Source organism: Gasterosteus aculeatus, chromosome 8 (genome assembly GCF_964276395.1).
Source record: "Gasterosteus aculeatus chromosome 8, fGasAcu3.hap1.1, whole genome shotgun sequence".
Taxonomy (NCBI): Eukaryota; Metazoa; Chordata; class Actinopteri; order Perciformes; family Gasterosteidae; genus Gasterosteus; species Gasterosteus aculeatus.
Window position 1 is genome coordinate 23279516 of NC_135695.1, and position 12081 is coordinate 23291596.

At 45.5% G+C, this 12081-nt stretch overlaps 2 protein-coding genes across 12 annotated transcripts in view; one reads left to right on the top strand and one right to left on the bottom strand.

The window, feature by feature from the left end:
* The window catches only part of il12rb2 (interleukin 12 receptor, beta 2a), a 12524-nt gene extending 9442 nt beyond the window's left edge, over window positions 1-3082 (top strand). Inside the window, exons 13-16 of the mRNA XM_040185026.2 lie at window positions 652-783; window positions 2105-2201; window positions 2278-2365; window positions 2441-3082. Coding sequence (XP_040040960.2) covers window positions 652-783; window positions 2105-2201; window positions 2278-2365; window positions 2441-2836 — 713 coding nt within the window. The 3' untranslated portion in view covers window positions 2837-3082. The remainder of the gene's footprint in view (window positions 1-651; window positions 784-2104; window positions 2202-2277; window positions 2366-2440) is intronic.
* Window positions 3083-4267: 1185 nt separating this feature from the next.
* Window positions 4268-10577, bottom strand: LOC120824306 (SERPINE1 mRNA-binding protein 1). Of its 11 annotated transcripts, none has more exons than XM_078107855.1 (10): window positions 9854-10577; window positions 9017-9432; window positions 7640-7826; window positions 7112-7255; window positions 6892-6963; window positions 6123-6197; window positions 5846-6014; window positions 5599-5643; window positions 5309-5515; window positions 4268-5191 (listed from the first exon to the last, which is right to left on the bottom strand). In XM_078107855.1, exons 2-10 carry the CDS (start codon window positions 9270-9272, stop codon window positions 5135-5137), a joined length of 1212 nt encoding a protein of 403 aa, XP_077963981.1. In that variant the 5' UTR covers window positions 9273-9432; window positions 9854-10577; the 3' UTR covers window positions 4268-5134. The 11 variants fall into 11 exon arrangements, with proteins under 11 accessions (XP_077963981.1, XP_077963980.1, XP_040040966.1 ...); XM_078107854.1 differs by having other exon boundaries at window positions 9017-9578; window positions 9854-9913; XM_040185032.2 differs by having other exon boundaries at window positions 6892-6960; window positions 9854-9908.
* Window positions 10578-12081: the final 1504 nt, after the last annotated feature.

A 12081-nucleotide genomic window follows, 5' to 3' on the forward strand; every position in this document is an offset into this window, starting at 1 on the left:
AATAGTAATGAATATTTAAAATAATAATAATGATGATAGCAGCAGCGGCACGTGTCAGCAGGGCCACGGCAGGAGGCAGGAACAGGGTCCAGATAGAACCGTGATCCATGGAAACCATGAGGCGAGAAAGCACAAATACTATGTGGAAGAAACAAAGTTAGTGATGCACATTATAATGTTTACAGTAATAAAACTGGGAATATCAATGGTGTTAGAAGGGGTAGGTGTCTGTGGGCCCTGCAGGTGTCAGGACCAGGGTCCAGACGGAACTACGATCTACGGAGACCTGCGAGGCGAGAAAGCACAAAAAACTCTGGGGAAGAAGCTGAATTAGTCATGTGCATTAATGAGACGTGGATTATTGTAGAAGGAGACAGTGAGAGAGGAGCTCGGTGTGTCCTAAGAAGTCCCCCGGCAGTCTAAGCCTATAGCAGCTTAACTAAGGGCCGGTCCGGGCTGACCTGAGCCAGCCCTGGTTCCACAAAAGAGGAGCTCGATAACTGAAGTCTCAGGCTCCCATTCTACTTTAAGAGTCTAGTAACAACAAGTAATCCAGCTGAGTGCAGCTCTCTAGGGTTAGGGGTAATATGGTGTTATAAGCGCTTTATATACACATACATATATTCAGTAACGTATGAATATGTTTTCCAGTCTCTGTTCCAGCTGCTCAGAGGAAGTACATCATCAGGAACCTGTCTCCAGCCAGGTACAGTCTCTGGATGACCGCCTCCACTGCGGGAGGAGAGGGCCGCGCAGGTCAAAAGGTCAACTTCTCCATCCAGCGTAAGCAGCTCTCTGAGGTTCTTTTAAATAATACTTATGATGTTATGATGATGATGAAGTTACATGAAAAGATGGAGTCTACTCTCAGGTCTAAATGTGACCCAACGTCCCCATCCCGTTTAAAACAAACATACAGTAACTACTCGTAAGAACCAGTGTGAAGTGTCACATTATACATATGAGAATATACATATCAGTCCCTACATATGAACACACACACATATATATATATATGAGTACTTATGAGAGTAAACATATGAGTACCTACATATAAGTACATGCATATGAGTACTTACATATAAGTACATGCATATGAGTACATGCATATGAGTACATGCATATAAGTACATGCATATAAGTACATGCATATGAGTACATGCATATGAGTACATGCATATAAGTGTAATGTAAGTCGCTTTGGATAAAAGCGTCTGCTAAATGACCTGTAATGTAATGTAATGTAATATAAGTACATGCATATGAGAACATGCATATGAGTACATGCATATGAGTACATGCATATAAGTACATGCATATGAGTACATGCATATGAGTACTTACATATAAGTACATAAATATGAGTACATGCATATAAGTGCATTGTTGTGGATTAGTTAATTCATAGTTGTCACTATTTAGTCCTCTAACTCACTGACTATATCTATCTGACTGGAGATGAGGACCCACACATCCTCACAGGGCCTTTCAGTAACACACACCCATAGAACACACTGGAGACCTGCATGAAGTTGATTCACAGAGATTTATTGGAGCACCAACACTGGAATAAACCGAGCTCCTTCAGGAAAGACAACAACGAGGTGATGATTCTTTGACCATTGCATTGAGTGAAGCCCTCCCCTTCGATCCTACCTGCGTAACCCTCCTGTTGGCGTCCCCCTTCCCTCTGCTGAATTGTACCTCACCTACAGGGATATATTATTATAGTTATTTCCCTACTTACCCAATTTCTCTACAACTGATTAGAACATGAATATATGTTGGACAAAAAGAAACATTTTCACTTAACAACATGCATATGAGTACTTATGAGAATAAACATATGAGTACATGCATATGAGTACATACATATGAGTACTGTATGTACTCCACTGTGGATCACATAGAACCGCTTTCTGGCCCAGTTTTAATAGTCCCAGTAATAATAATGGAAAAGATGCCTTAAAGCCTAAACATAGTTTTCCTGCTCATTAAAAGCACAAAGAAAAGGTTGTTTGATTGCTCGTTTATTCTCTCCCAGGATCCGATGAGTTAAATGTATAAACACAGTCGTACATCTCGGGGGTTCTGTTTGTTACAGACGAGGCCCGACTCTTCCCTTTGGTCCTGTGTGCTGTCGTCGGCCCGGTCCTGATGGTTCTGGTGTGTCTGTACCACAGCTCGGCAGTGAAGCAGAGGTACTATTCTCAAAGAGATGGGCAGCAATAACAACTGAAGACGGCGTCGTTAAACTCCCCTTATTGTTGTCCTCAGGTTCCGGGTTTTCTTTCAGTGCCTCGTGCTTGATGTGGTTCCGGATCCTGCAAACAGCAAATGGGCCAAGGACAGTCTGCAGGGAAAGGTGATGATGTCATGGGATGACATACTAAGTTCTGTAAAGCTCCGAGCGGGAGGATCTAAACATGTGCATCCACAGGGGAAAATGAACCTCCAGCTGCAGCTCAGTAACTCCAGTGGCACCGAGGAGGAAGAGGAGCCCGACCTGGTGGACGTGGAGGAGCTGCTCCTTCCTCCTCCACCGAGCTGCACTGAGACGGAGCTTCTGCATCCTCAGACTAACTACATCAAGAGCTTCTCCCACGACTCAGACAGTTCCGCCCACACGCAGACGTCCTTGGACTCCACCGTGGACTACATCTCATCCCACGGACCAGGACACATGGAGGAGGAGGAGGAGGAGGAGGAGGACCAGGAGCCGTTTGGTTTCTTCCCCAGTCACAACCTGCTCACGGAGCCCATGGAGTTTGGAGGGAAGTTGACTTTGAATGCTGTCAGAATAGACTGTAGTGACTTCCTCCTCTCAGAAGCGTAGATGTGGAGCTGACAGTTGAACTCTGGTGAGATGAGGTCTGAAGACATCTTCAGAGGAAGAACAGGATAAAGAAACTAGACACAATGACTTTTACCTCAAGACACAATAATACTACAACACAGTTCAGGCTGCATGAGGAACATGTTGGGATTCTGCCTGCTTTTACTCATTTATACATCCATCAATAATCTAAATCTTGTAATCACTGTAAATGGTTGAACGACAATAAAAAAACACTTGACTCTATGAACAGATTCTGCATTATTCAGATTTAAACTTCCCATAGAAGTCTACGAGAAAATGACTCCACTTCTCTCTGGATTTATTCCCTCAGTAAACATTGTTAACATGAGTTTATAGTCTCAATCTCTAGTTTCAAGTATTGAAAAAAAAAGTTAATTCAGTAAATTATGGTCCATTACAGACCACAAAAGCAGAGGTTGCTGTAGGGCGGGGCTACACGCTGATTGACAGGCCCTAGTAGCCCAAGCTGGATCGAATATTCCTTTTTTCTTACGAAGGTTGCTCACTAAGTGAAATGATCCTGGGGGTCGTCGTGGCGCAGGAGTAGAGAGGGTACGCTGGGAACCACAAGGTTGGTGGTTCTGGCTACCGAAGTGTCCCTGAGCAAGACACCTGAATCTGGTAGTTTGTGTCGTCTGCATGACTCACCCTGTAACACACGAAGCGTCTGATTCTTCGTAGCCGCTGCAGACTGACGTCACTAACAAGCTGATATTTAGTATGAATGGACACAGGGAGATTTTATGGGCCGATCCCTCGGACAGTGAGCGTGAAAGGAGTCAGGAAGATTTTGCCAGACAGGAGGTCAGGGGTCAGGGAGTAGAACAATGTGTCACTCATTCATTTTGTAGGATAAAGCATGTCTGATCACAGTGGGTCAGGATGAGGTGAACACAGTTATGGGAGGAACTACGTTTTACCCCCACGATTAAAAAGTGATGCCATAAAGGGAAATGTCAAAAAACAAAAATGGAATCGTGAAAACATTCAAATGTAGTTTAAGTGGTTGATGAACGTCATATTTAGATGTAACGTAAAAGGTCGTAGAATAGTACATATAAAAAAAGAAACCGATGAGAAAGTCAAAATATATGTGGATTTAAAATGTATTTCAAACTAAGCAGCTGTAATGGTTAAATAATTGTTATAAATGTAACATTACCGTCACGATTTCTTAGTTATTGAGTAATCGATGTTCAGGTCCTTAATATACGGTGACGACCACATGGTCGCCTTTTACATCATTCACATGGATTTAACTCGTTAATGTGACACATTTTCAAAGTATTGTGCTTCTCGATCCTCAAATCAACACGAGTCACTGTTACCGTGGTTACGAGGCATCGTCCATTTGACAAACTTGCTTGGTCAAGTAGTGAGAATAGTAATAACTGACAATGCAAACAATTTATCGACCACCTTTATTCATCGACAGAGGCCTCTAACAGCAGAGCTGCAGTTCACACTTCGTAGAGAACACTAGTTCTACCACTGTATTCCTTTCAGAGCAATTATGCAGAGCAGAGGGGGTCAGCAGGAACAGTTTACATGCTTGTGAGGATTTTGGGCAGCGGGAGGACTTCAGCCTCATCTCACTGTGTGGAGACCCGTCCGCTTAAACAATTATGGAGAATCAGAATGATCCTCGGATCAGTACCAGAGAAGAGTAGTACAGGTTCAGGCTCCATTTCACGAATGCATTGGAATACAAGACCTATAATACTAATATAGACCACCTGACACGCTCGGCGGGAATTTATAAAGATAGTACAGGTTCACAGGCCGAACTTATTGAATAGACCTCCTGTATGAAATAAAACCCCAGTGCTCAAGAGAAAATAATCCATAAAAGTGTTGTGGTGTGAGGCTATGGGCGCGTTAGCATAGGAGCTACACACTACCTGGTTCAAAGCTTAAGAAACCCTTATGCTTACATCTCTAACACAAACGATCAATGGGCCATGCATAACCTCTGAAAGAAACACGTATGAAAACATCCCTGCTACTTGGTTTCGGAGTACAAAACCTCTACCAATAAGCTGCTCCCGAGTAGCAAGAAGTCCTTTTCTCTTTTTGTTTTTTTTTGTTAATTTCTGTTTTTTTTTCCATCTTCGTTTTGTTTTTATTGGGTAAAACTCAGTCCTCACTTTGAGTGTCATAGTCAATGACATTCTTCTCCATCATTCCACTCTGCTGAAGGATCCAGGAACATGCAGGCCTCGTAGTGGAGGTGCTCTGGAGGCTCCTGTAGGCCTGAGGAACAGCCGCTGGGCTTTAAGCCAGGGCTGGGAAGGCCTCCGGGTCGTCCACGTTGGGCACCGACGCAGACGACTGAGGGGAAACGAGGGGAGGAGTCAGTAAACATGTGGATCAATGAGCTTCATTGGTAACCATCACTGCGGCAACGAAAAGTCATTGGAACTTATTACACATCTGGGCATTAATGACCTTATCAGGCCTCGGCGCACGGACCGGCCTAGTGGCTTCTCCACTGACGGCGCCAGGCGGCCCCCCACCAGTGCCGCGGCCGCGACCCCCTCGACCTCCACGCGGTCCGCCGCGTCCACGGCCCGGACGGCCCAGATCCCCGAAGTTGATCTCCAGCTGGGAGGTGATGTCGTTGGCCGGCTTGCGGAAGTGGTGCTCGTCATCAACCTACAATAAATCAGGTTGCATGATTATTGTTGTTATCGTGGTTGATCCGAGCGCTTATTGTGTGCGACAGTCGAGGTTTTTACCTTCGGCTCCTCGACCTCGGGATCAATCACTTCTTCCTTCTTATCCTGAGAGAGCAACACAAGCATCAACTAACAATGTCTACCGTACATACACACATCCACCTGCAGCGAGGGACTACAGCATCATTGGGTTTGATAATCTTTCACAAGCACTTAGCAAAGTCTACACAGCTAGAGGTGCAATTTAGTGCGGACGGGTCGTACGTACGTTAGGATGAAGACAAAGACACTAAGCAGCTCCACTCACTTCTGCCTTTGACTTGTGCAGTACGAATCCTTTGTTCCAATTAGCTCCCTCGTTAGCCTTACGGATGTTGAACTCCACTTTGGCTCGCTCCTTGTCCTGCACAGCCTTCCACTCATCCAGAGTCATCTCCTTGGGTCCTTCCTCCTTTACCTCCTCCACCTCATTCTCCCTTCAACACAGACACCCGGCGCCACAGTGTTAAAGTTTCACAATCAATGAATCAGTAATCAAGTTTGATGATCAATAACCTGCTGCGTCATAGAGGAAAATCCTTTACTTGTTCTCGGAGTCGGCAGCGGGATGCTCTTCTCCTTCGGGGGTCTCTTCAGTAACGTTTGATTGGTCGAGCTCACTGACAAAAGAAAAGAACTTTAGTATCTGTAGCAAACCAGGATTTATCTATAAATAGATTGACCTTTGTTGCCGTTTACATAGAAGACTTCATATTTATCTCACTTTCCACCCAGTCACCCCCCTCCCTCACCGAGTGGGGAGCACGCTCACCCTCCCATCAGAAGGTTGGCGGTTCAAGCCCGACCAACCCGCATGTCGATGTGTCCTTGGGCAAGACACTTAAGCCAAACATGCTCCCGTAGGGGTGACGGTCTGTTACTGATGGGCACGTGAGCGTGTGCGAATGACGGCATGAAGACTAGAAAAGCATTAAACATTTACCATTACTGTTGAACTAAAACATGATCTATATGTAGTTATACCGTAGGTTTCACTTGACAGTGGATTATATTTGACATTTGAATATCAATACAAGGGTTAAGTGTACGGGTACTGCTTAGGTGTTTCTTACATTCGGCCCACTGAGTTTTTATTTTTTATACAATGGTTGCTGACTAGTTATAAATAAGTTTCTCCTTCAAAGTGACCATGAACCGGATAAACCGTGTCAAACTGCTTTCGCTGCAATGGATTTGAATTATGCATAAATGTGAGATTTAATCCAGTTAATGCACAGAACCTCTACCTGCTCTCTGGCTGCACATTTTTATGTCAAAATAAGTCATTATGTTCCATATTTAGGAGGAACTTACTTGAGTTCATCCTTGACGGTGCCCCAGTTGTGAGATCCACTTCCACCACGCTTCTCCTCACCTTTCTGGCTACTGAAAGAACCGCAGCTTTAAACACACACAATATATGCAGCGTTTCCCAGGTTACTGCTTGTTTTGGGCCGGCTTATGGTAAACTGAAATGTTGCGGCCGCCCATCAACAATCCACATTTAAGGACATGAAAGTGGAACAGTACTCACGATCGGTCGCTGCCACTGTGTCGGTCAAATTCACGCTTTCCTCTGGAGTCAAAGCCGTCGTTGCGACCGATTCCACGTCCTCGTCCTCCACGGACGCCTCCTCTGGGACCACCACGTCCTCTCATGGGCCGATCGCCAACAGGTCTAAGAGAGACAACATGGTCACATCCAATGATAAGAGACCCTTTGAGTCACATCTACTAGTATGAAGAGAGACAGACACAGATGGACAGTCCACTGGCGTGTAAGGCAGAAGCAGAGATCAACATCTTCAGGGTTTTCTTATTTGAGTGACTAAGACAACAGAAATATCCAACCGCCACTTTATGAGTATGTGACAGTTCGGATGATTTGATTTGTATAGATTCATGTTAAATTCACTGATGTTTGAAGTTTGTCTATATCTATACTTTTATTCTCATTTATTCTTTGGGATTACTAAATTGATCCCAGGTGGATATAAACAAAACTCGCACACACACACATTTCTTTTCTAATAAATATCTGCTGGTCAACAGCTGAACTCACTTCTCCACCGAGAACTCGCCGCCCTCGGGCTTCTCGCCGGCGTCACTGGCAGCGGGCCTCTCGAAGCGTCGGGGGGGCCGTCTGTCCACAGGTCTCCGGTCTGCTGGGGGGCGCCCCTCTCCCTGCCCACCCGGGGCTCTGAAGCCTTCGCCATCCGGCTTGCGGCCCATTCTCCTCATGCCAGCACCTAGCATGGATCACGAGAACAGGATCAGAGGAGCAATGGATCCGGTAGATTAGGACCCAAAGGAGGGAAAGAAGAGGAGCAATTTATGATGATGATCCTTATAATTTCTCATCATTTCAGTCTGACTGATCAGTGCACTCGCTCACTGTATCTATAAGTATTTAACCCTTCAGATGACACACAGCTGACTGCTGCCGTACAACAAATCCCACCAAGCTACCAAAATAGCAACTATCCACCACAGCGGGGCAGCTGGGTGCACAAAGTCAGCGCACCTGTCTCATCTCCTCTCCAGACACACCAACGCGAACCAACGAGCAGCGAACATGGTGGACTTCCGGCACCTAAGTGCCCATGCTCCGGTTCTACACGCAACAGGCTAACAAGATGATCTACGTGGTATCATTAAATGATCACACAATAAGACGATATCTAACGTCAGTGCAGCAGAAACGTTAAACGATCATATAGTAGAATAATAATATATAATGTGCTACATTTCCACAAAATGCCGATCTACAGTACAAAATGTGCATATACTCGACATTATTGAATGATCACACGGAGCATGTGCGCCGATGGGAAGAAGCTTTACTCCAAGTCAACACGCCCAACAGTTCAACCACGAGGTGCATCATCTCCACGAGAGCAGTGCTGCTAATGTCGGACACAAGCACCTGCGAATACAACACGATGTACAACATCGCTCACACACGATTCTTTACGTTACTACGGAACACTTCTTCACCGTAAGGCGCTATCTGATGTTGAGGCAATTTACGTTACCACTCGGGTTATATTTCATGACATGACGTTATTGAAAACTCTACATTGAATATTTAATCTGATTAAAATCCACCCCTCGCTGACTTTAAAGGAATAACACGTTAACTCCTCGAGGCCACTTGCTCGCTTTGAGTTGTCGGGTTCTGCCCGCTCAAGTAGGCCGGAGGGGTTATTGGGGGAGGGTGGCAAGCCACAACAAGTGGGGCCTGCAGACGGTTTAAGATCCATTAGTTCGATCCCCACACATGCTGCTGTTCTAAACATCACCGTGGGTGTCATGATCGAAGCCATTGGAAGCAGCCATGCGGACCTTACGAACAGCTAGCTAGCGAGCCGCAGAGACCGTTAGCATGCTAGCATGTCAACTTCGCTACAGAAGCAGAAAACACAGAAATAAATCTCACCATCTTTTTTCAGTGGGACCGGTGCCTGGCTCTCCTCCTTCTTGTCAGTTAGCGGGACCTTTCTGTCTTTCTGGGACTCTTTCTTCGGCTGCTTGGCAAGCTGCGCCGCGGTCTTGGCGGCACCAGGAGCAGGGGCTTCCTTCTTCTTCACTTCGGCTTGCTTCAGCAGCTCGAAGGGATCCGACTCGTCGTCAAATAGTTGGTCGAACCGATTGGTAATGGCACAGCCAAAACCTTCTTGCATTTGTCCGGGCATGATGGCGCCCCTTCAGCAGGATTTCCCTCCGATTCTACGAGGCTTAGTGCGAACACTTCGCTAGATGAAGCCACAAGATGGCTGTAAAAAGGACCTTCTTCTCTTCCGGCGCGGTAGACATCCGGGACCTCGGCCGAGGTCCCGCATGGGGCCTGTAGTTCTTTTAAAAATGGGAATCGAAACACTTAGTGGCGGTATGTAGCGACGAGAAACTACAATTACCCACAATGCCTTGTTCTTTAGTGTTGCTAGCTTCTGTGACGAGAAGCATGGGTGCTCTCACATCATATTCTGTTGTCTTGATTCCTGGAAGAAGAAAGCTCTGTAGTCCTTATAAATATATTGTATTAAACCGAATGTTCGTTTTAAACTTCCGAGTTTTAAACTTCTGTTTCATACTAGTATTGTATCTTAAAATATTTAACAAAATAGAGCTACAGCAGAGGTCAGTAATTAGTCAGTAATTAGTTTAATAACACACACACACTCACACATATATATATATTTTGAAGGTGCCAAATACATTTCATTGAGACACAACATTGATTTTAAGTAGCTGTATGGGCGAAGTGTGATCTTACCAACGTTTTCATCAAGAACAGGAAGAGCAGCATCACTAGACTTCCTCCTTCAACATGTCAAAAAAGTATAGAAGATATGGAATATATAAATGCCATAGAGGACAATGGGGCGTGGCCCCACCTTGAGTCACACAAAAAAAAATATATAATATTTGAAAATTATATTAAAAATACATTTTACAAATAGTCAATATATGTGCTTAGTTGTGTTTTTGAAATGTACCTAGTAATATTTGAACTAAGATATCTGCAAGAAATATATGCTTTTCCTGTGTCCTCTGTACATGTCTCAGCTGGGCTCGGGCTGTGTCCCAAAGCGGCGGGTCTAAGAAGCGGCTTAGCCAATCACTGATGAAGATAAATTAGTGACATATAATTCCAGTGTCCTAAAATACATTCAGATTTGGGCTAGCCCGTCGCCGCCCTACGCTGCGCTCTCGTCAGGGCGAGTCTCGCCACGCGCCATTTAACAACAAATCAAGAGCGACGACGAGCAGTGTCCTTCCAAGAAGACCGACCCGAACTCGGAACGTTCTCTCCTCCAAGACCCGTTTGAGAGAAACTAGAGGTAAAACAACTGGACCCAGATCAGCCTGATCTCACAATCAGACAACGTACCGGCGGGAAAGAGAAGCTTCTGTAGGGACTTGTAGCTAGTTAGCTACGTGCTAAGGCTGTATATATGTGCACGGCGAAATAACATGTGGGCTGCTTAACTGTTTTTGGAAGTGGAGGCTGTTTGACCGCAGAGATAATATATGTATCCTTTAATATAATATATTTTTTATATGATATTCATGATATTTATATTTCCTATTTATAATAGTTACAACATGGTGGTTATATCATACTGAATATTGTTTATTCAGTTTATTGAATATTGTTGCCATATACATATACTGACTTGTATGAATAATTATTATGTTAAACTGGGACTCAAATATTTAACTACAAAGTAATAATGCGTGTTTGATACCTTTTTTGCCTCGAATGATACTGGGATGTTTGCTGAAACTGATTGGTTGGCCCTACCAAAAAAAAAAAATCCAACAGCGCCACTGTATAAATGCATATGTAATAAATGTGTAGTAACACGTTAACAACATCAGTTTTTTTCCATCACAATGTTTATAGTTGTCATGTCATCTAAAAAGTGCAATCAGGATCAGTCCCGTCTCCTCTGTGTCTCCGTCTCACGTTACAGGTGTTGAACCTCCCTCCACCCCTGGACGGATGAAGCCCTACGGACTGGCAGCCTCCCCCCCTCCACCTCCGGAGGGATGAAGCCCTACGGACTGGCAGCCTCCCCCCCTCCACCTCCGGAGGGATGAAGCCCTACGGACTGGCAGCCTCCGCCCCTCCCCGGGTGACACCCTACACTCAGTACCTCCTGAGCCTCCGGCGTGTCGCCAAAGCTGCCTCTGAGAGATGCCGTCTACGGTCACCAAAGCCATGGCGGAGTCCTACGGCCTCATGCTCGTGGTCATGGGCTCGTTTTTCCTCTACTTTTGTGCGATGGTTTGGACTTTTTGCAACCCAAGGTTGAGCGGGGCGGACGAGCAGGAGAGCGGCCCCGTGACACCAGCTGGAGGACACGGGAACGATTGCTGTGTGCGTGCGGCACCGAAGCGGCATCTTGGGTGCACCTGCGACGGTTGGCGTGCACCAGCCCCGCGGGACGCCGCAGCCGAGAGGCTCACGCGCATCACGTACGTGAACTTCTGGGACGACACTGATGGTCTGCTGTCAGACTGCTTCTACCGGGAGGAACCGACAACCGGACGGGACCGGGTCCTGAACCGTTAGTGACCCAGCCTTCCATCCCGAGCGCGTCCTCATATAACGTCATCTCTCAGCAGCTCGGGGTCGTTGGCACAATGTGATATAACTAATATTTGTGCTGTGAATTCCTTCTTACAGAGAGGAATACCAGTCTCGCCCTCCCAGTGAGTGATGTTTTGTGATTTTTTTCTGTGCTGACTCTTTCTCACATGTCTCCCATCGATGTCCATCTCTCAAAAGACACCTCCATGAATTATTTGATTTCATGATTCAAATAGAAGTTAGTTCCGCTCTTTTGTGGCCATGAGGTTGTTTCCTGGACCAGGATTGAAGCTGTGCTTTTTGCTCAAAGGTCCAGGGATTCACTAAAGAGCAGCAGTAATGTATTAATCAATTTGTGCTAAACTGGGACAGCAACTTAGTAATATTAGTAAAAACGTATGAGA

What these genes read in the sequence shown, in the direction of transcription:
- LOC120824306 (XM_078107851.1), bottom strand. Translation starts at nt 9,272, where the DNA reads ATGCCCGGACAAATGCAAGAAGGTTTTGGCTGTGCCATTACCAATCGG. An exon ending in GCTGCCGACTCCGAGAACAA is followed by an intron (nt 6,018 to 6,122) that starts GTAAAGGATTTT and finishes GTGTCTGTGTTG; the next exon opens with AAGGGAGAATGAGGTGGAGG. An exon ending in TGCACAAGTCAAAGGCAGAA is followed by an intron (nt 5,644 to 5,845) that starts GTGAGTGGAGCT and finishes TTGCTCTCTCAG; the next exon opens with GATAAGAAGGAAGAAGTGAT.